This window comes from Bidens hawaiensis, unplaced genomic scaffold (assembly GCF_021521415.1).
Source record: "Bidens hawaiensis isolate Kalapana, Puna unplaced genomic scaffold, B.hawaiensis_p1.1 tig00015763_1, whole genome shotgun sequence".
Taxonomy (NCBI): Eukaryota; Viridiplantae; Streptophyta; class Magnoliopsida; order Asterales; family Asteraceae; genus Bidens; species Bidens hawaiensis.
The window spans coordinates 8,400-32,592 of NW_027492405.1; the positions used below are offsets into that span (position 1 = coordinate 8,400).

At 33.6% G+C, this 24,193-nt stretch overlaps 1 protein-coding gene and 1 pseudogene across 1 annotated transcript; one reads left to right on the forward strand and one right to left on the reverse strand.

Annotated features, from left to right (window-relative positions):
- Positions 1-9,667: 9,667 nt before the first annotated feature.
- LOC143549685 (pyruvate dehydrogenase E1 component subunit beta-like) lies at positions 9,668-11,992 on the forward strand. Its single transcript, XM_077040537.1, has 4 exons — positions 9,668-9,757; positions 9,826-9,932; positions 9,999-10,033; positions 10,911-11,992. Exons 1-4 carry the CDS (start codon positions 9,673-9,675, stop codon positions 11,881-11,883), a joined length of 1,200 nt encoding a protein of 399 aa, XP_076896652.1. The 5' UTR covers positions 9,668-9,672; the 3' UTR covers positions 11,884-11,992.
- A 5,247-nt stretch (positions 11,993-17,239) lies between these two features.
- LOC143549698 (glutathione S-transferase U17 pseudogene) lies at positions 17,240-18,116 on the reverse strand (annotated as a pseudogene).
- Positions 18,117-24,193: the final 6,077 nt, after the last annotated feature.

Genomic DNA, 24,193 nt, shown 5'->3' on the forward strand with positions numbered 1-24,193 from the left:
TAGTAATAATAATAATAATAATAATAATAATAATAAAGGGATGATCATTCCATTCCTATATGGTAACCATACAAGAAAATGAAATGGTAATGGTCTATTTCATTCCTTTGTCCATTCCATTCCCATGATCATTCCATTCACTCATCCATTCCATTATGTCATACCAAACATACCCTTAGTTTTCCAATTTCCTAAACGCTGTCATTGGATAATGCCTAATTCACACAACACCTTGCACATATAAATAAAAATACAACTACAAACATTCAGTACGAAATTAACTACAACAATGAGTCAGGTGCTGTTTGTTTTTTAAAAGGTAAAACGTCTGCAGTCTGCGGACCACATCTGCAGACATCTGTAGCAAAAGAGGTGGACCAAACCTCTGCAGTCTGTAAGAAGAAGACTGTTTGTTTTTCAACGTCTGCAGACTGCTAATACATTTAATGTATAACTTATACCAAAAACACAAATTATCCAACAACAATTAATACATAAATCCAAATTTTATACCAAAAAATACAAATTATCCATAATTAAAAATACTCACAATATCAAAATACATAATCCAAGATTAACATGTATGAGAATCATTAGGTCTTACAAACAATCTATAAATTCCAGCATTATTCTCATAATCAAATCGTCAAGTTCCATCAGTGTAGCCATTGTCAAGTCTTGCCAAATCTAAATAAACAAACCAATAAATAAATACAAGTTATAATAATCCAAACAAACCAAAATAACCCGAACTAACGCAAACAAAAACCAAACAACATGACGCAAACTAACCCAAACACGACCCAAGCTAACCCAACCTCTAACCCAAACATTTATTCTTACTTTTGAACACCAAAAAAAAACTAATCATCTTTTTATTAGTTCATGTAAGCCCGAAACCGTATGACCCGAACACTTTTTTTTAATTATATTTGAACGCAGAAACCGAACAACTTGAACGCTTTTTTTTTCATTATAACTAAACCCAAAAACCATACATCCGGACCAAAACCCGAACAACAAACCCAACTTGATAGTTCAAACATATAATGTACTAAACAGAGCATATAAATATATAAACTACTCACAAGGTCGGGTGATTTTAAAACATATAGACACCGTGTTGCCCTCATTCGTACGTAACATAACTGCACGCTTTCTTAATCACCGGTAGAACTTAATCTAACTGGTATATACAGAATTAGCCACACCAAAACGAAATCTGAATCAAGAAAACAAAAAACCATCAACAATTTAATTTAAAAAAACGAAACTGGAAAGAGATGGAAACATATGGAATTAAAAGATTAAAACTTTACAAAATCTAACATAATCTAACAAATTTAATAAAAAACTAACAATAACATAATCTAAATAAAAGGAAGAAACACAACCCAGAAAGAAACCAAGCATCCAAAGCCAATTGTTAGATTGCAATAATCAATTCACAGATTCACTAATCAGACTGTCTGTTCATATGTTTATTATTATTATTATTATTATTATTATTATTATGTGAAAGAGATACAAATTGGAATCCAAAAAATAGTCGGCGACGGAGAAAACTTATTAACTCAAAGTTAACAAAAAACTAACAATAACATAATCTAACAAAGTTAAAACAAAAGGTAATTAGATAACCTGTTGGAGAGAGAGAGAGACGGCGACGGATCTGTGTTGGAGAGAGAGAGAGAGGCAGCGGAACTTTGGATAGAGAGAGAGAGAGGCGGACTGCGACGGATCTTTGGAGATAGCCGGCGGCGGTGAAGGGGGAAGGCCGGCGGCGGCGGCGATGGTGGAGTCAGCTAGGGTTGGGGTAGAGAAGGAGGAGGGTGGAGGTCTGCTAGTGTTGTTGATAATGAAAATAAGAAGAGGTGAGAAGTGACTAGGGCAACACTTCTAGGAGAAGAGGGCGCGCATACGTTTTTAAATGAAATGTCTTTTAAAAATCAAACACGCTGCAGAGCTTAACGTCTGCGCGTGGTCTGCGTGGCGCAGACAAAAGAGGTGAAGAAGTGATTTTAGGAAAAAACAAACACCACCTCAATGACCATCAAAATTCACAATCATCTGCTAACCTGATTAAGACAAAATCACAGGATGAAGTAGTTTTAAGCTAATTGTGTTCTATTATCTTTTTTAATTAAATTACAGTATATTCATATCTAACTATATATTAAAGCAACATGATTTTTTTATATGACATCATTCTAGAGCTTCCACATAGGAGATGTCATGTGAGCAGTTTCCTATTTTATAGATAACATTTTGTAAAATTTTAAAAAATAAATTATTGTGTGATGCAAGTCTCAAACCCAAGACCTCATGTTTTAAACTAAAGATGCCTACCAACTCCACTTATGTAGTTATTGTATGTGTTTTTCTTGACTTCTAAATGATATATTGTTAATTCACTTATAATTAATGTATTACATATAACAATTTTTTATTTTTATTATATTTTTCAACCGTGTGGAACACGGGCTTTAACCTATATTAAATTATTTATGAAGTCATCCAGCTCTCAAATCAGGTCGAACCTTTGACCCTCTAAGACAAATGGTTCGATGTTCGATTCGGGTCTGAAAACATTGTTAATGTGAACAAGTCAACTTTTTCTTTGGTCTAATATATTTTTATTTTATTTTGTTTAAGTAAATAAATTCACTTTTCTAATAGCACTCTCAACTCATCCTTTAAAATTATGTGAGTGAAGTTTGCAAATTATAGGGTGAGGTTTTGAGTGGTTGAGAATGTAAATTATAGAGTGAAGAGAGAAAATGTAGTTTTTTTTTTTGTAAATTTAGGGAAACTTTGTTTGCCTCTATTTATTTTTTATATTTGTTAAATTGGTTGTGAGTAGAGGTGAAAAAATACTATAATGATAAAGGTTTAAATAAATATTATTTAATTAAACATGAAAGAGAAATGTAGTATTTTTTATTGTGCAATTATAGATATCGAGTAGTGGCCGGCTCTAATAAATGTAATTCAGTCTTAGTATTAATTATGGAAATCTTACTTTGTCATCTATTTTAAATTATAATGCTCATTTTAAAGTTATTAAAAAAAGAGAACTTTGGTTTTGGTCATTGTGGTTTGCTTAAATTATCATTTTAAGTCCAATAGCTTATTTAGATTTTTATGGCATAATAGTTTCATTTTGCTACCAGTGTTAGTCCAGGCTCTTAATGTCATCCACCAAATCGTTAGTTAAACCATGTCAGGGTATTTTTTATCCTTTTAAATTGTGATGGACTTTTTCTTTGTTATTTTAACCTATCACTTTTAATAACTATAAATAAACCCTAATATATATATGTTATCGATCACATGAGTTCATCGGCAGACATCAGCTCATCCGTAGACATTATGGCTAGTCATTGTTTTAATTGTGATCCACTCTCAAAATCTACAGATGACTTGCTAAATCCAAGAAAGAAAAGCCGTCTTTTGCGATGCTCGTTTATCTTTGTTATTGTTGTACGCATTACCTTGCCATATGCTTCAATTTCTTTCGTTTGTTCATTATTAGCCAATAAAGCATTCAAATCATTTTGCACCGAAAGTGGCACATCCACCACTACATCATAAAACACATTGCCAGCTAGCCTGTTACCCGAGAGCTTGATCTTATGCTCCAAAAGTATCTGTTGTGGTGGAGACAATGACCTGAAATCTTATGTGATAGATTGATAGTGTTACCATGAAGAATTTCACTTTCTCTTCATCGAATACTTTAAGAAGCGTTGGATAACAATTAAAATAAGATGGTGAATACTTTAAGAAGTGGTAAATCACAATTAAAATACGATGGTGAACTGATGTGTGTGGATGAACTCATGAAAGTAATCGATGATGATATGTTTATTAGGGTTTACTTTTAGTTATTAAAAGTGATAGGTTAGAATGACAAAAAAAACTCCTCACAGTTTAAAATGACAAAAAAAGCCCTTCACATGAGGTTAACTAACGATATGGTGGATGACGTTAAGGGTCTGAACTAAAATTGATAGTAAATGAAATTATTGTACCATAAAACCTAAAATAAACTATTGGATTAAAATTGATAATTTAAAGAAACCATAGGGACTAAAATCAAAGTTCTTTCTACTAAAAATAATTAAGTTTTTATTTATTAATTTGTTTGTATCAAGTTTTAATCATTTTTTGAAGATGTATTGGTTTTTATTAATCATAACTATTATCTTTTGATCGTTGCCGGTCCCAATTAACGAATTAACTGCTGATGATCTCATCTTTTAACGTATGTGTTTCTAACGGTATGCGACTAACAGAAGTCCTTTGGCCCGATTCTGTAATTTGTTTTTTGCTTTCATATTTTCAATATTATTTTCTTAATTTTATTATATCTATTAACAAAGTTTAACTCGTTTATCAACCGATAACTGCCTAACAATTAAAAAAATACTCAAATTATAACTATTTCAACACTTGATATTAAATCTTTATTTCAAGAAAATCGGTTAAATTAGTTATATTATTTTATTTTATTTATAAAAAGCATAAACCAATTAATATTTTTATAGAAACTCCAATGATCCCAAATTTGTTATAAATCAATAGAATCCCCAAGGGTCGTGTCTTACTCGGTTATTCTTGTCAAGCTATTTCTTTCGGGTGTACTTTTATCTTAGGACAAACCGTCGGGAAGCGATCAACTCAATTAAACCGAACTACTCGTTACCGCTCTATATTTCATGTGAGTTTTCATAAACCTCAATTTATATTTTTTGTAGTTTTGGGGTGTAGCATGTTCCAACTTCACAATATTCGTTTCATTTTCAATACAATTCATCTACATCTTTTCACGTGTTGCATGTTCCAACTTCACAATATTCATCTTTTCACGTGTTGCATGTTCCAACTTCACAATATTCGTTTCATTTTCAATACAATTCATCTACATGTTTTCTATTTCATGATTCCACATGCTCCACATGATTAAGTGCTAAATGTGTATTTATGTTGTTGATGGGAGACACATACTCATACTAATACTCATACTCATACTCATACTTGTAGTCGGTGTTTTAAAAATCGGTACGTACCGGCCAGTTGAACCGGTTATACTGAATTTTCGTAAGGCCACCGGTATTTAGGGTCCGGTATTTTTGGGCGATTTGTTGTAACATCGTATCGCCGGTTTTTTTTTTTAAATACTAGTTTAAACCGGCAAACCTGTTTTAAATCCAAAAGATTTTTTGATATCTTTTTGCGGCCCATTTTTAAAAATGACTTTTAACATAGCTGCTAAAATTAAAATGAGTAAACACGATAAATAACGATTCGTTAATCAACTAATTTTGTATCATGCAAATCCAATGTTGGTTTATTTACATCTTTTGTAATTGAATAATTCCATATACAAATTATAAGCTTTCTATCTTACTCGATCATTTTTCATGTGTGATAAGTGTGATGTTCAATAATGTATTTTTGGGTTAATTTTTGAGTTGAAATTGTATTTATATTGAATTATAAGGTAAATTATTCAACCCGGTTGAACCTCCCGGTACATTCCGGTTCAACTAGTTGTACATTTTTGAACTAAATCTGGTATGAGTAAAATACCGGTTTTTTAAACATTGCTTGTAGTAGAAGGGTCTGGCGAAACGTACCTGCTCCTAATAATTCAACCTTGTGTCAAATGGAACAAGGGTTTCTATTATCTTTAGTGTTTGGCTTTACGTCAAAGATAACGAGACTTTTATTTATTTATTTTTATGATTGGATAGATCACATCAATTACATGTGAATTGTCATTTTTTATGCTATACGTACTTAAAACTTATGAAATTTTACCAACATACGTGTTGACCTTTTTATCTTTTTTTAAGTGTGCCACAAGTGTTAATGTGTAAAGATTGAACAATACGAAGGTTTAGATGGCCTTAGGTTATTAAAGGAAAAATAAAGATTATTTACTTGTATTAGTTTCTTTTTCATGAACTTGTATGCATACTTGATTTCGAATTTAATTAAATAAATTATATTGTCACATTTTTAATAGTATTATTGACGATAAGCAATCATGATACTTCCTGACGTTAATCCACCGTCGGTTAGGATCATGTGTGACATCAACATTATCTCATTTCCCTTCATGTTTCTTTCTCGTGCTTATCATTTGTTAAGTTTTGAGTAAATCTTACTACGTACGGATAATAAAGTTAATGTTTTACATTCTCAACCTTACTTTATAACCATTCGGGACATGTATTAGCTAGAGGCAAGTGTGTGAATGGTCTATGCATGCTTTGAACTGAGCATCAAGCTTTTTTTAAGTTAGTTTTTGATTAATATTACTAAAAATTGGTTCGTATTTTGGTATTTAAGATTTCAAAAGACAATGCGCTAAAAACGAGTGAAAACTTATCATAATAGATAATAAGAGTAAAGTATCAAAATCGTCCTGAGGTTTGGTCAATTCGTCCAAATAGTTTCATTTGCGCAACTGGACCATCAGGGTTTCCCAATTGTCATCAATTACGTCCAAATCATTAACTCAGTAAGTTTTCTAACGTTAAATGGAGAGTAAATTTGTCTTTTTATATTTATTTAAAAAAACATAAAATTAGACATAAACCCGAACTAATTAGTGGGACCCACCACCCCATTCATCCTTTTCATCCATAACCACCACCGATAGACCTCCATGCTTCCATTTCTGGCTGAGCATCAAGCAAACTCTCCCACTCACCGGAGCATAATGGTGAGCATCGTTTACTGCCTTTAGGGGTATCAACAACAACCAAATCCCACTCCGCCTAAATCCACCATCGGCGGCCAACGCCGTTTCCTGCAACTCACCCACCACTAGCGATCAACGCCTGAAAAACTTTGTATAAATATCTAGATCGAATGATCTAGCTTTAAACCTTTATTCTAATTTGCAACTTTAAACCTTGATAAATATTTGTTTTGTTATAAAGTATGACGTTTGGTGTTGCATGCTTTGGCCTTATAGGTTTGAACACTCTCATCGAGCTCTCCAGGAAAGTAAACGGCATGGCCGGCTCTAGGGTGGTGCAAGTCAGACACCCGGCCGAGGCACGGCTTTTTCAGGGGCACGTTGGAACCACGGGAGAGTTGACATCGTTATGGTAGTTTGACCTTTCAATCTATTGCTGACAAAGTAGTAGAACTAAGAGAAAAAAAATGAAAAAGACAAGTCGGAAAATTTTCCGGTAACCAAAGAGTAATGTTTTAAAAGCCGGTACATACCAGCCGGTTGAACCGATTATACCATGAAAAGGATAAGGTATATTATGAAAATGATAAGGTATATTGTGAAGATGAAGTAATAATGGCTCACCAATAAGGTTATAAGCTACTATTATTTACGTATTAACATAAAATTTTAATGAAAAAAAGGAAATGAGTAGGATTGTAATAAATTTTAAAATAAAAATTCTATTTGATTTTTATAAAGTATTTTTATCCTTTTAACATAATAGAAATTTAAGAAATTTTTTATATTATTCATATTCGATTTTACTTTAACCATTATCTATACTTTTAACTAAATATATAATTGAATTATTAGTTAACAATATTTTTCTCATCAAAAGATTTCTTAATTTTATTAACATGCATACATATTGCTATCATTTCTTAATAGATTTGGAGTTCTAGTAACATGGTAAACAACTTGGCCGACCCTAGGGTAGTACGAGCCTGACGTTTAGCATATGCCCGTAATTTTCAGGGGCCAAATTTATTATACATATTAGAAAACAAAATTATAAAATATGAATAAATCTTAATCGTCTTAAATATATTGGGCTCAAACTTTTTTTTATCCATAATATTAAGCATCATTAAAAAGATTAGCTTATATATTTCGTTATTTCTTATAGGGCATATGGGCCTTTTTATTTTGGATCGGCCGAGGCATTTAAATTCTCGAAGCCGGCCCTGGTAAACGGGTCCCACGATTGATTGGGATTTGTGCGAATTACTTTCCTTGGACAAGAGACTCAACTACCAGTGTTATCACCCTTTCGGTTACTACATGCGCGTCGCTTTATTCTGTTACATAAAGTATTATAAATATCTTTTGTTTAAAAGATTTGTGTTTCTTTCTCTAGAATAAACGTTATTTGACAATGACCTTTGTATGTAAAACTATATATTTCTTAATTATCAAGAAACGTGTATTTTTGTAAACCTTTATATATAAAAAGCTTAAATATATTTATAATAACTTTCCAAGGTGTAAGAGCATTCTCATCCAGCCCCTCATTTTATGAGATGGGTGTTTTTAAAATTTAGAGAGTGATTTTGGATGTTGTGAGTGAAGAGTTTTTATATTTTAAAAAAAACAGTGATTTTTCTGTATATTTGAAAACCCCCTATAATTTTTTAATATTTTTTTAAAGTGGTTGTGAGTGAGAGAAAGAGAAAAGCGAATGACAAAGGTATAAACAAGTATTATTTAATTGAAATGAAGAGAGAATATACAGTGAGTTTTAGCGTAATTTTTGGTTTAGGGATATAGGGTTGGATGAGAATGCTCTATGCTATACATTCGACTAGGATCTAACCTATATATTGAAATGACTTAAAAATTACTCCTACCTTAAAATGGGTAGCACTTCAACCATACGTAGTGTGTTGGGGTATGAAACTTCAGAACTCCGGAGTGGTGTCGGTATGACACAGACTTCGAGAGAATGGGAGTGGTTTGGTGTTATAGATGAATAGAAATGAACTCTAAATTAAGTCTTCTATTTATAGTGTTAGAAAACTTAATAAGTATGATGTGTCATTAGAACTTGACATGTGTCATTCTTGTGATAGCTCATGTTATTCTGTGATGACATGTGGCGACACATGTCACTCCCTCTGATAGCTATCAACCATGTATCATTCCATCCAATTAGTCATCAGATATGTGTCAAACTGTCAATTTCATCAGATTAGTCATCAACCATGTGTGGAGTTCCTATATTTATTTTAGCTAAATGACTAACTAGTCCTTCAATTTCCAAAATTATAAAAGTTGGTATCGAAATTTTTCTGTATATTACAGGTGATAAATAAATCCCATTTATAGAAACATTTTCGAACAAAGGCGTGCGAGTAAGAAGAACTACACAAATTGTGATTCACCAACAGAATCAACTTATCATTTGTTAGCCTCGTGTCAAACGCCAACCGACATCTAACATGCGATAATATAAAATGTTGTAAACTTGAGGTTATAACCCCAAACCGATTCAATCTATCCTCGAAACCATCATACCAAACACCCTCTAAAAAAATCCTACAAACTGTTTTCATGGCTTCGTTATTCATCCCTTTGGCGTAAACATAAGACAAAATCCTTGCTAGTTTATCCTTCTAACAAGAATTTATCGTTAAAACTAAAATGTAAACTAGTACAAAAAAAAGCATTAGACAAATTCCAATTCCAAAATCTTAGAACCAAACATAACACATGTTCCTAGTGAAGAGGCGGTACACTCGAAGCCTAAACCACTTTTGCAAACACCCGAACCCTCAATCAAACACAACTCTTGCTTCCTCTTCTTCTCCGCCCTAATTGCTTTCAAATCATCGCTACCAACACATTCCATATAATAAATTATAGATATATAAATCACATTCATTAGCATTACATTTTCCATTCCAAAATAAAAATATATGGCTTCTTCGATTATCCAACGAATCGGAGCTGCCACGTCCTTTGACACCAACAACAACTACTTCCACCGCCGATCCTTTTCAGGTACCACTTACATTTATCATTTCTTGTTTAATATGGGTTTATCACATTGTTTGCTATTTGGGTTTCAGGTAGGCAATCGAGCTTTGTTGTGGTTAGATCTGATGGGGCTAACATCACCACTCGTTTGAAACCAAATGGGGGTCGAACTCATCATTTGGTTACAAATGCTGTTGCAGTAAGTCAGACACTTATGTATGTATGCGTGTGTATTATGTAATGAACTTTTTATATATTATTGCAGACAAAACCTCATACTTCTGCTGCATCTAAACCCGGGTATGTATGACTTTGTTCATTACATCGATTGATCCACGAGTGTCATTCGGGTGGTTTTTTCAGTTTTCGGTCCCAAACCAACCAAATATGATATGATTGATCGGATTAGTTCGGGTTTCACGGTTTAATGAAAAGTACGAAATACAATATTTATGCTTCAAAACTTAAAAAAGAAAAAAATACTGTTGATGTGAATCGAGTTCGGTTATGTAATATGATCCTGATAATCTGCTTATATTCTTGTTTATACACCCATAGGCATGATCATAACAGGACTATACTGTTAAGTATTAACCGTGATTGTGTTATTGACATGATCATTACGATTAACCAAACTCGGAATTTAACTGTTCGTGTTACTCAACGATTAGTTTTAGTTAACGACTAATGTTAAAAACCAGTACCTTTAAGAGTTAGACTTGATCAAACGAAAGATTTGTATTGAACCAAACTTCGATGAATTGATTGAATAGAAGTTGGAAATTGGATGAATTGATCACCGAGTTTAACTTTTAAAAATATCGTGATATCACCTTGAAGAGTTTTAGGCTTTAAGATGCTACTGACTTGTATTACTCTAGTAAAAATCAGAAGTCTTTGTTTAGGGTGTTCGGTTTATTCGGGTGAACCAGATTCTGGAAAATCATTGCACCCGGGTTCAGGAGTTCAGGTAATACATTCTCTCGGGCTGGGTTTTTCGGTTAGAGCTTATTCGGGTCTTTGCGGATCGGGTTTGGTGTTCGGGTTAGATTAAAAAACCTACCTCTACATTGGTCCCTGTAATTATGCCTCCTAGATTTATAGGAATATGAAAACTATGAAATGATCACATATTCAATAATCATTTTCACACGCAATCATAATATTCATTCTGCAGGCACGAGATATTACTCTTTGATGCTTTAAGAGAAGGACTCGAAGAAGAAATGGACCGAGACCCACGCGTATGCATTATGGGTGAAGATGTGGGCCACTACGGCGGGTCCTACAAGGTAACCAAAGGCCTCGCCCCAAAATACGGTGATCTGCGGGTTCTGGACACCCCGATCGCTGAAAACGCCTTTACTGGAATGGGAATCGGGGCAGCCATGACGGGCCTGAGGCCCATTATTGAAGGAATGAACATGGGTTTCCTCCTTCTCGCCTTCAACCAAATCTCCAACAACTGTGGTATGCTCCACTACACGTCGGGCGGTCAGTTCAAAATCCCGGTTGTCATTCGGGGTCCTGGCGGTGTCGGGCGGCAGCTTGGTGCTGAGCATTCACAGCGGTTGGAATCTTATTTTCAATCCATTCCCGGAATCCAAATGGTGGCGTGCTCGACTCCTTATAATGCAAAGGGGTTAATGAAAGCTGCTATTCGTAGTGATAACCCCGTGATCCTTTTCGAGCATGTTTTACTTTATAATCTCAAAGAAACGATTCCCGATGAAGAATATGTGCTAAATCTTGAAGAAGCCGAGATGGTCCGACCGGGTCAACACGTGACGATTTTAACATATTCGAGGATGCGATATCATGTAATGCAGGCTGCCAAGACTTTGGTCAACAAAGGGTACGACCCGGAGGTTATTGACATTCGGTCTTTGAAACCGTTTGACTTGCATACGATCGGGAACTCGGTGAAAAAGACTCACCGTGTGCTTATTGTTGAGGAGTGTATGCGTACAGGTGGAATCGGGGCTAGTTTGACCGCAGCAATTAATGAGAACTTTCATGATTATTTGGATGCACCGATTGTGTGTTTATCTTCACAAGACGTGCCTACACCGTATGCGGGGACGCTTGAAGAATGGACCGTAGTTCAGCCGCCCCAGATCGTGGCTGCAGTCGAGCAGCTCTGCCAGTGAGACCATTATTATTGAAACCATTGTCAATGTTTTTATCTTGTTTTGTTGAAGTGAAATTTTGTTATGGACTTTAAATTGGTTTTGGTTTTTAAAATGTGGGTTTCTTGTTTTTCTTCTTATAAAGGATCTTGAATGCGGATTTGTTTTGGTGCCACTGGCTTGATAAATATCAATATTTCACAATTCTAGGGCTGTTCACGAGCTGAACCGAGCAAAGGCTTGCTCGTTTACAACTGAAACGAACGGCTAAAATTTGAACCGAGCGAAAAACCAAACCAACCAAAATCGAATCGAGCATTTTTCGATCGAACATCGAGCGATTTCGAGCATTAATTTTTTTTTCACTTTAAATATTTTATTAAAAACAAGTTTGAAGGCTATAAATAATATATTTTTTAAACAAAGTAGTAGTTTTAGACAAACGTATAGTATGTTGTAAATTTTTAGGTGAAAGAAGTACAGACGTTTGCTCGTTGCTTGGCTTGTTTACAAACTGAATCGAGCAGAGCGGCTCATTTACAATCGATCAAAAAAATAAGTGAGCATTTTTCGAGCAGTTTCCGGGCGAGTGACGAACAAGTTCGAGCGACCGGCGGTTTAGATGGCCCTAAGTTACACATAGCAACTGGGCTACTAGTTAATTACTATGAGCTGGTGATACAAAATCCTTGAAAATGCATTTTATATAATATAGTTAACAAGATAGTATGGACTAAACTAGTCATGCCAAGCGTAGTAGAACTTAGTTATTCTCTCAAAAAAAGATGGATAAATACAATGTTACTAAAAGAACGGTATGAGGCTTACAAGCACTATAACATATTATATCTTTGAAAATGCCGAAACAAGGGCGAATTTAAACTGAAATTTTATCTATTTTTCCTTGTAATTCTTCTCGTATTGTTTTTTTTTGCTATTAGACTAGTTTAGATGAATTTTAAACTTTTATCCAAAATATATTTTATATTCCTCTAGGGTTGTTTATAGCCAAGTTATATGCAATATCAGCCTTTTTGTTGCATTGGTTTAATCAAAATTATATCATCTCTTTTTTTTTCACCAGATTTAGTCAGTACTCATTTAAAATTTTCCTACGTCGCATTACACTGATGCATATAAGGCTAAGGGTAGTAGGGCGTGGATGGGGGGAGCGGAGGCCCGGCGTGGCCACCTGGCTCGCGAACACCGCTACCACCTTGGCGCGGATGGGGGCGCGGGAAATATAGCCGTTGGTGGTTTTTAAAAAAAAAGTTTTTTTTTTGTTTAACCTATAAATACCAATCCACACACTCCATTTTAATTAAAACTCACCCATTCTCTCTTATTCTCTTAAAAAACCATACTTTCCCTCTACCAAAACTATATTTCTCTCCATTTTTATAAATGGCATCGTCTTCATCGTCTTCGTCTTCCGAAGAAGACGAACTCATTTGTCAAGCGGTTCAAACGAGGATAAATTTTTTGATCGATCAAAGACGTCCTCGAGCCCCATTATTCCGGCAACCACGTCTTCGTGATCAAAAGACTGCTAATGAAACTTTGATACGTCACTATTTTAGCCCCGATCCCGCATATGGTGAGGAAAGTTTTAAAACTCGTTTTCGAATGACTAGACGATTATTCATGCGTCTAGCAAATGACTTGCCAGAGCACTTTGAGTATCTTCAACAAAGGGATGACGCTAGAGGTCATCCCAGGTTCACGCCTACTCAAAAAATTACCGCTGCTCTTCGGCAACTAGCGTATGGTGTTGGCTCGGACATGTTGGACGAGTACAAATGGCTAAAAAGACCGGACGCGATTCACTTAACCATTTTTGTAAAGGTATATAGTTTTATTTAAAATTTTATTATTTACATTTATTTATATATTTAAATAATTATATTTAGGGGTCATATCGCTATACAAGCGGAGATACTTACGTAAACCAACAATGTATGATATCCAACGCATATACGAGGTGCACAGTGAAAGGCATGGTTTCCCCGGGATGCTCGGTAGCCTCGATTGTATGCATGTTGGTTGGGCTATGTGTCCTACTGCTTGGCGAGGTCAATTCCACCGAGGTGATCACCCCGGCCCTACTATTGTACTTGAGGCGGTGGCGTCATAGGATTTTTGGTTTTGGCATGCGTTCTTTGGGGTTGCCGGGTCAAATAATTACCTCAATGTTATCGATCAATCACCGATATTCGATGACCTTATCGACGGGGTTGAACCCCCTCAGGCTTTTTTTGTAAATGGAGAACACTTCAAGTACGGGTACTACCTCGTTGATGGTATTTACAGCGAATGAGGGACACTAGTTCAAGCTTATGCGTCTCCACTTTCTGACAAACGAAAGTACTTCACGAAGAGACAAGAATCGGCCAGAAAAGATATTGAAAGGGTGTTTGGAGTCTTAAAGAAAAAATGGGCAATATTGGCAAATCCAATAAAATTTTGGACAAGGGAGAAGATAACGGAAGTCGTCTACACGTGTGTAATCCTACATAACATGATACTAGAAGACGAGGGTCATGCTATTTGTCAAAATTACCAAGGTGATATTTCAAGAAAAGAATCGACGATCATCAATGAACAACGACTCGACAACTTAAATATCATCAAGAGCCGTGAGATACACGACAACCTTCGGCATGAGTTGGTTGAGCATTTGTGGGATAGAAGACCCGATAATCTTGTATTAGACTAGTAATATTTTAAATTATTATTAATGTAATGTTTTATATTATTATTAATGTAATGTTTTAAATTATTTAAAAAAAAATAAAAAAAAAAATCAATCAAGCCCCGGTTCACCTGGACCACTACACCCTCTGAGGCTTGATCCTGTGCCACGTCACCGCCTACGTGTTGTAAATATATTGGATCACTTGGGCTTGGATCAAGCCCCACTACCCTTAGCCTAACATGTGTTTGCCCTGTTCACATGTTTTTGCAGTTAGGCTTTTATACCTGCATGCCACTACATTTTGATGTTTATTTAGATGTGATTACACTTTGATGTTTATTTATTTACCTTTAATTTAATGGTAATTCATACCCTCTCTAAGTTTACTCATAAATTTCACAATTTTATTCACCATTAACTTATATCATTGCCACTTGAAAAGGGAAACGTTATCCAACACTATGACATCAGTAGATCAAATGCTCTTTGGTATTTGATGTTTATTGATATGTGATATACATGAGTATTTTATGCTCCTACACATATTTATTCACATGTGATTCCGCATATATGTTTGTTTACTTGCAACTCGCAAGTAATGTAAAAACATATTCACATAAAAACAAACATAACGCTCTCGAAACACAACCTAGTTTCTCAATCTTAATTCATAAATACTATTTAGATGAGAAATATTTAATTTATTATATTCAGATGTAAAACAGAATTTGTTCACATTTTTTAACCGTAAACTAACCACACTTAAATACTTATGTAAATCAGTTATACATACACCTTGCAGAATTTGTTCACATGTAAACCATTAATTCGATCAGTTACAAACCATTTTAATTGGGATGTGATCCTCCTACACCACCCCATATGCCTATACGGCTCGTATAGGCCTATACGGTCGTATAGGCTACACATTACTGACAGAGGGACAGAAAAACAGTTTTTTTCAACCTATACGATTGTATAGACCTATACGAGCCGTATAGGTGTTAAATGGCTCGTATTGCTATCTGACACACTATAAAACCTATACGGTCGTACAGGGCTATACGACCGTATAGAAAACTTTGCAGAAAAAGTCAGGCTATCTTTGACCTTTGTTAACCACTGCCAGAAAACGCCTATACGAGCCGTATAGTGCTATACGACCCGTATAGACAGATTTTTAGGTCTCAAAGCTTAAAACATGAAATAATTTTAAACGAATGTTCTCAGGGTACAACTACAAATTATTTGGCCGAGTATATTATGTAAATGCTAATAGACAATTTATTCTATTCCAAAATATCACATTTAACCAAGTATGTTATGTAGTTAATACATTAAAATGTAAGATATTAATGTATTAATATTTAAAATTGTGTCAAAAAAATTGTCTATACGGCTGTATAGGTCTATACGACCGTATTAATGTATTAATATTTAAAATTAAAAAGTTGTCTATACGACCGTATAGCCCTATACGGGCCGTATAGGTCTATATGGTCGTATAGGGCTATACGAGGCACTACAGACAATGAACGACAAGCTCCAACACAAACTGAGATGATTCAGGTGCTATACGACCGTATAGTCCTATACGAGCCGTATAGAAAAAATAATGGTGTGTGAGGATCAAAGGTGGTGTAGAAGGATCCTAAGCCTTTTAATTTACTCACATGTATAATGTTTACCTGGTACATTCATATCACATGGGAAATAGTGTATTGTAACTCATAATTATGAATTTGAAAACTCACTGTTCACATGTTTGATCATATGGGAATACCTTGTATTGTAAAAACCATGGCAAAAGGTGTTTAAAACTAACCAATCATCACAATAATCTAGCCATTATAAAATATAATGCTTGCACATATAAAACATGTAACACGATTAAGATCGAAAAATATATACGAAATTAATAATAGTTTGTATTATTATTGAGTTTTTAAATTTTAAAGCATATTTCAATGTACGTCGTCATGTATGGGAATACATTGTATTTTTTTTCATTTTATTTTTGAACGACCATTTTTATTAATGCAAAATGAAACCGTAGTAAGAAACTAGAGTAATTGGAAAATGAACAACTACATACTTGCATCACGAGAATTTAAATCTACACCATCTATGGCAGTTAAAATTTTTGAACTTATATCTATATATGTTTCACACATAAAAATGAGTCATCCTTGATATCATCTAGTAGCTTAGAGCATGTAGACCTTTTATTATTAAAGATTCTCTCATTTCTATTCTTCCAAATTCTTCAAAAAGTTGTAGTATCTCAACCTGGGTAATCCAGGCTTTTTAAAATTTAGTGTTTGCACTTAAAAAACTATAAAACTGAAACACTCACATATTAAACATGGTAAGATCATATGATTTTAAAGAACATAAAACAATTTATAGCTACTATATAAATTATATAAAAGATATATTTAAATGCATTATAAAATGTCTTGTTAATTTGGTAGCTAGGCTGTTCAAGTTAAATAATTTGGTATGAATAATGCATATGATAGTAATCTGAAAAATTAACAACGGATTACAAACACAAAGTTTAAACATTGATGATAGAAAACATAAGTAAAGACCTTGATTAAGATCTTTACTTGTAATGAAACATAATACATAGAATGACATTAAACACACAATATGAAACATCTCTTTTGTTTTTGTGCTTTATTTATATGGTGGTTTGTAGACATTAAGCATGGTGTAGAATTTTGCGAGTGTTTCGTTCTCTGGTGTCACGCTCTTAAGGGCTTCATGAAACATCTTTTGTTTTTTGCGCTTTGCCCATTTTGCAAGTTTTGGGACTCTTCATCAAACGTATTGAAATCATTAAGGTTGTCAACATGTTTTATCCATGTGACAAAACACCCAAGCATAACATCAAGATGTTTCATTGCTAGACTTGATGAAGGCTTCTCCACCAAAGTAAGCCTTCCCATTGCTAGACTTGATGAAGGTTTCTTCCAGCACTTGTGTTGCTTCTGTCATCTGCTCTTTTATTGCTTCTCGTCCTGCGTTACTTATTGTCCGCCTCAACTCCTCATACAATGGGAAAAACTATGGACAATGTTTTAACATCAATAAAACATATTTGACAAAAAAAAGTTATAAAATTATGAAGGAAATATAGATGTAAATAATGTTACAATATTTAATTATTTAACGTACCTTGGTATCAATATATGTAGCCCAAAACCGACAATTAGCGCGATCTAAAGAGACCGATGGGAGGAGTTGGAATAAATCAGGTCGGATATCATCAAGATACTCGATTATGATTTGAGACTCACAAATGGGTGGCTTATCTGCATGCAAAAGGACCGGGACTTTTTTATGAACCAGGTTTGATGCTAATAGGAGCTCACTTTTGCAAGCGAGGTTTTCATCAATGAACTCATACTTGATGGACTTGAGGTTGAGAGCGAACTGAACACGATTCACATATGGACTTGTAGCGATTCCTAAAAGCTTTAGTTCATTCTTTTTGTCCATTGAAAAAGATGATGAATACTTGAGAAGGTGGCCAGTATATATAGACAACATAAAACTAGTTATGCCCCTAGTGTTTCGATAAAAGACGAAACTACCCAATAGATTTAAATAATTACATTTGGCCTTTGTTGTAATACATGTATCCCATGTGATTTAGTGATGGTAAATGTCTCAAGCATTGGTAATCCTCGAGAATGTATTTTATGAAGTTAGCATATTCAGATGTAAAGAAGAATTTGTTCACATGTACAAACCATTTTTATTCACATGTTTCTGGTTTAACTAGTGCATCTAAATCATATGGGATACTGTCACACCTCGACCATGACGGAAACGTTGGGCGCAACCGATTGTTCATCGCACACGATACTATTAAGTGACAATATTTAATCAACTCATTTAAATTCATAAAAACACAAAGAGTCACATAACTTGTTCATACAATAACCGAATTCAAATCATAGTAAATAATATATTGTTCGTTTTGCTAATATCCTAATAGTCTCGATAACGTTTTTTCTTCAAGTCCTCGAGTCAACCTAAAGTCAAGCCTGTAACATTGCATAAACAGATTTTGTCAACACAAAGGTTGGTGAGCAATTTCATAGTTTTGAACAATAGATATATAATATGAAATTTCACAACTTGTATACAAAACAATAAATAATAGCAACAATTTAGATAAATGAAATCGTTAATAAGAATACATTAACGACACCTTTCTATAAGGGGATGCCAGATATACTCGGATTTATGAATCAACCATCCAAAAGCGGTAAACACATTAGCACTTAAGCATATAAGCATATAACACCAAATCGAGCATTTATTTAAGTAAAGTATACAATAAAGTTTGTGGTTTAAGACTCAAGTATAAATCATTTTGATTTGAATAAGTCTGCAATGTCACCCCCAAAATATAAAAGAGTGAAAACGGGGGATGAAAGTACTCACATTCAAGTAATAAACTTGAAAGATTTGATGATTTGGAGATTAACCGGAACGATGAGTTTAACGAACGAAGCCTAAAGGAGAAGAAGTCTTGTATTAGAAAAGTTGTCTTGGAAGTTTTTAAATGAAAATAAATGATAAGAAATGTAAACAATTTAAAGTTTAAGGTTTAAAATGTAAATATTTAAGAAATTATAATAATAGTCCTTTAAAAATGTAAGTTTGCTCGAAACCGGGTTAAAGTATCTAGCCCTTAATTTTACTCAACCTATGTTAAGTAATAAGGTGGGTAAAAATGCAAGAAAGCAAGTCCCTTTATAATATAGATACTAAAACGGGTTTTAACGAGTGTTCGGGTTGTCGGTTCGGGTCTTGGTGACTTGACCGAACCCAAAGTCAACTTTCCAAAATAATAAATGTATGAGATAACTCAATAAATCTTAAAGAGACTTAACCAAGTATGTAGTTATATTGTTTTAGAACTAACAACGTCCGTTAAACGAGTGTTCGGTTTAATCGGTCCAAACTTTGTTATAGGATCAAGTTGGATTCAACATTCCGAGTACTTTGTGAAAATAATTAAAATCAGTTTATAAAGTATTTTTAAAGAAGTATATAAGCTTTAATGGTTAAAAACACACTTGTGTGTCTTAAGCGAGTAAACTTGGTTTAGTTCGGTTTGGTTCGGTTTTTATCTTGGAATAAGGCCAAGAATGGTTACCACATGTCCAAACATCATAGAACTTGTAAAATAATTTATAAATAATAATACCAAAGTCTTACATACAAAAAGTCAACAACAAAGTCTTTAAACGAAAGTTCGGTTTCCGGTTCGAATCTTGTTTCGGGTTAAGACTGAGGTTAGATTCTACAAACCCATAACCATGGAACTAATTAAAATGGTTTTTAGAAACTCAAATCTTACATAAAACATGTTTATACAACTATTTAAACAAACTAGTAAACAAGAGTTCGGCTTCCGGTTTGGAGCTATTTACGAAATAACCGAGGCTAGTCTCTACAAACCCATAACCATGGAACTCAAAATGTAAAATAGAATTAAGATGAGCAGAAGTTAAACAAGTATAACAAGTTTGATAGTTAGATGCGGAAAATATATATAATCAAGGACTACTACGAGTCCTCCATGTAGCTTTGTCTTATGGGCCGGACACTTAACCGACCGAGACCGGAGAAATGCCCACCGAAGGTACAAAGGGTGCTATTATATATATGTTGTATAACAATCTTCAAATATAAATAAGTGTTAATAAGTTGATTATAATGTAAGACTATGGTCAGTTTGACTTTGGAAAGTCAAACCACTAAAAAATTTGAAGAACACTTTTGAATGCTTGAGAATTGGAAGAGAAAAAGATGAATGAGCAGGGATTAATGAAGGGGATAGGAGTGTATATATAGGGTGGGTTGAAAGGGTCAAGCATGGGGTGTGATATCAAGGTTTGCATGCAAGAGGGGTCAAGACAAGTCACAAAACACAAAAAAAAAAGATGGGGCTGCTGATCTGCACGTCGGTTCGCGTCCGGAAGTTCGTTTTTGATGTATCTTGAGCGTTTTAAGTCCATTTTCGAATCCGCAAAAGGGGTTTTTTCAAATTAGACAAGCGGGAATGTTTTAGTAACATAAAATCCAATATTTTATATATTTGAAATGTTCGGGATATAAATCGAGTCGGTTTACAACATAAAAACAAATACAAAATAAATACAATTTGATCCGAAATCGAGGGATGTCACAGATACATTTTGTTGTAAGCTCATAACTATGAATTAAAAATCTCATTATTCACATGTAAATCATATGAAAGACCTTGCCTTGTAAAAATCATGGAAGGAGGTGTAAAATACCTAAGCGTCATGATAATCTAGGCTATTTAAAATAAAATAAAAAATTAATGCTTGCAGATATGAAACAGGACTAAGGTGATAAAATATATACGAAAATAATAAATATATTTGTTATTATTGAGTTTTTAAAAAGAGAAAATTACTGTTTGCGTTCCTGTGGTTTTAGGGGAGAGGCACAATAAGTCCCCAAAAATTTTTTTGAACTGGTTGAGTCCCCGTAGTTTCAGAAATAAACAATTTGAGTCCCCGTCGCTGTGTAATTACTAGTTTACCTTTTTTATGATCCGTATGAGTCCTTGTGGTTAAGTGATTGTTCAGTTTTAGTCTCACCTTAAACATTTCCTCTAAATTAAAGAATTAACCACCAAACTATAACCAATGAAGCCATAATCAACCAACCAAACCATAATCAACCAAAAATAACTGAACTGAAATTTCTTTTAACAAAAATAAAGATTCGAACTTTTTTTAACAAAAATAAACAAACCGAACTAATTTTTTTAAACATAAATAAACAAACCAAACTTTTTTAACAAAAAAATACAAACCAAACTATTTTTAACAAAAATAAACGAATCGAACTACTATTTAACAAAAATAAACGAACCAGACTACTTTTTTAACAAAAATAAACGAACCGAACTACCTTTTTAACAAAAATAAACAGACCAAACTACTTTTTTACTAAACCAAACAAATGTAACCACTTCTAAAATAAGTAATTGAATCGAACTCCACCTTAGTGCAAGCTATGACGATATTTTTGTTAAAAACAAGTTCGGTTAGCTTATTTTTGTTTAAAATAAATTTGGTACATTTATTTTTGTTAAAAAAATCAGTTTGGTTCGTTTTTTTTGTTGCTAAAAATAAGTTTGGTTCGCGTATTTGTTTTTTTAAAGTAATTCGACACGCTTGTTTTTGTTAAAGCGAATTGTTCAGTTCGTTTAGTTTTTAGTTAAAAAAAGTTGTTCAGGCTTATTTATTATTAAAGAAAAGTATTTTGGTATTATATTTTTGTTAAAAAAGTAGTTCGGTCAGTTTATTTTTGTCAAAAAAATAGTTCGGTTGGTTTATTTTTGTTAAAAAGTTGTTCGCTTTGTTTATTTTTGTTAAAAATTAAGTTTGTTATGTTTCTTTTTTGGTTAAAATGTAGTTGGGTTCGTTTAATTTTGTTAAACGAAATGAACTAAATGCTTGTAAAAAAAGTGCTTCAGTTCGTTTAGTAAAAAAAAAGTAGTTTGATTCATTTATTTTTGTTAAAAGATAAGTTTGGTTTGTTTATTATTGTTAAAAAGTAAGTTCGGTTCGTTTATTTTTGTTAGAAATGTAAAGGCAGGGACTCAAATGGTTCATTTTTGAAACCACAGGAACTCAACCAGTTCAAAATTTTTTTTGAGGACTCATTATGCCTCCGTCTTAAAACTACAGGGACGCAAACAGTAATTTTCTCTTTTAAAAAATAAAGAATAATTTAGTCTAGGTCCTCGTAATATATGGGAATATATTGTATTGTAAAAATTATGAAATTAAGTATACAAAACTGACCGAGCGTCACAATTGTCTAGCTTTTTAAAATTTAATGCTTGCACTTAAAAAGCTACAAAACTAAAACACTCCCATATGAAATATGGTCGTAATATATATACCAACGTTAGTAAATAACTAAATATACTGTTTTGAACACTAGTGACTTAAGAGTTAAGACCTTAAGTCAAATTGAAGTCAATACCACTATCGTGGACCCAATCATGCAGCCCAGCCCAAGAGGCTCATCAAATTCAGGGCCGGCTCGGAGAAAGGCTAAAAAATTTTGGGTCAAAGACGAGCCTAAATTCGGGCCTAAAGACTTAAGCAAAAAATAAACTCGATAACTCATAAAAAAAGTAAATCATACGATGATAATAGTAATTTCAATACACAAAACACAAATATTGTAGCAATATAATATATATATTAATATTAGTTATTTAGTTCTGAGTTCAGTTAGTTACTTAGTTAAATGTGTTATTCGTCTTATCGTCTATTCGCTAAACGAACTGATTATAAATAAATGAATTTCAAGCATATCAAACATAATTTAATAAACAAACAAAATTTGAATTATGAACAATCAAATCTAAGATTCTATTATTCTAAGTCAATAACTTTTATAAAACTAATCAAAAAAATAACTAACCTGGATCAGAAAATCAGAATTTTGGAAATTCGGAGGTTGGAGGTTGGCGGCGATGGTGCTGCAGTGGTCGACTGGTCGTGCAGGTCTGGACGGCGACCGGTGGTCCGGCGACGGACGGACAGAGTGACGGAAGGCGGAAGCAAGCCGTCGTCAGTCTCAGTCATGCGGTGGATAATGGATTAAGGTTGTTTGACTTTCTGCCTTCTACATTTCTATTTTTTGAGCGGTATAACAAAATAACAAATTAACAATAAAAAAACTTTGTAATTAGGCTATGGGCCTACAAATAATTTGGGCAATTGGACATGATTTTATATGGGCCTAAACAAAATTGAAGATCTATTTTAAGACTATAAGTTCAAATACAATTTATAACAATATATATATATATATATATATATATATATATATATATATATATTTTTAAAAAAATTTTGGGCCTAACGGGTAGTCGGGCCTATGGCGGTCGATCCCCCCGCCACATATAATAGCCGGCCCTGATCAAATTGAAGGAACCATCAACCATTGCAGGCGCCAAACTACTAACTATGGTTTTGAGGAAAACAAACCAAACCGGCCGGGTTGCGTTAATGATTTAAAGATGATAAGAAGATTATTATAGCGTGTGTGTATGTGCGTGTGTGTAAATACATATTAAAGACTGGACTGAATCGTCTAAATGCCAAAACTAAACTGTAAAAAAAATCATCCGACTTGCTTTGATGCGGACGATTTAGTAGGTTTCAAAAAATCCAAATTTGAAAAACTAGTAGTAGTGAAAAATGTATGAACTATTAAAAGTTAAAAGAAAATTGGATTTTAATAATCCCAACTTTCTGTTATTGATCAATAATAATCCAAATTTGTTTATTCTCACCAATGGTCTTAAATTTAAAAAAGTTGGCTCTCAATGGTTATCCATTAAAAATAAACAAACGGCGTTAAGTTTTTTCTGAATTTTAAGCTGATTTTTTAGGGCTTTTGATCAGAAGAAGGATACGAGTCGATTAACGTAAAACTTTGCTCGAAATGATACTTCAAATGTCTTGATTAGTGCTTCAAATCGTGTGTTTGAACTTCAAAACTTAAGCTGTTTGGAGTATTGTTTCGAGCTAACTTTTACATCACCCTTCT

Excerpts from the sequence above, each read along its gene's own strand:
- LOC143549685 (XM_077040537.1), top strand. The coding sequence starts at position 9,673 with ATGGCTTCTTCGATTATCCAACGAATCGGAGCTGCCACGTCCTTTGAC. Across the intron at positions 9,933-9,998 it reads TGGTTACAAATGCTGTTGCA|ACAAAACCTCATACTTCTGC; the intron begins GTAAGTCAGACA and ends ATATTATTGCAG. Across the intron at positions 10,034-10,910 it reads TCTGCTGCATCTAAACCCGG|GCACGAGATATTACTCTTTG; the intron begins GTATGTATGACT and ends TTCATTCTGCAG.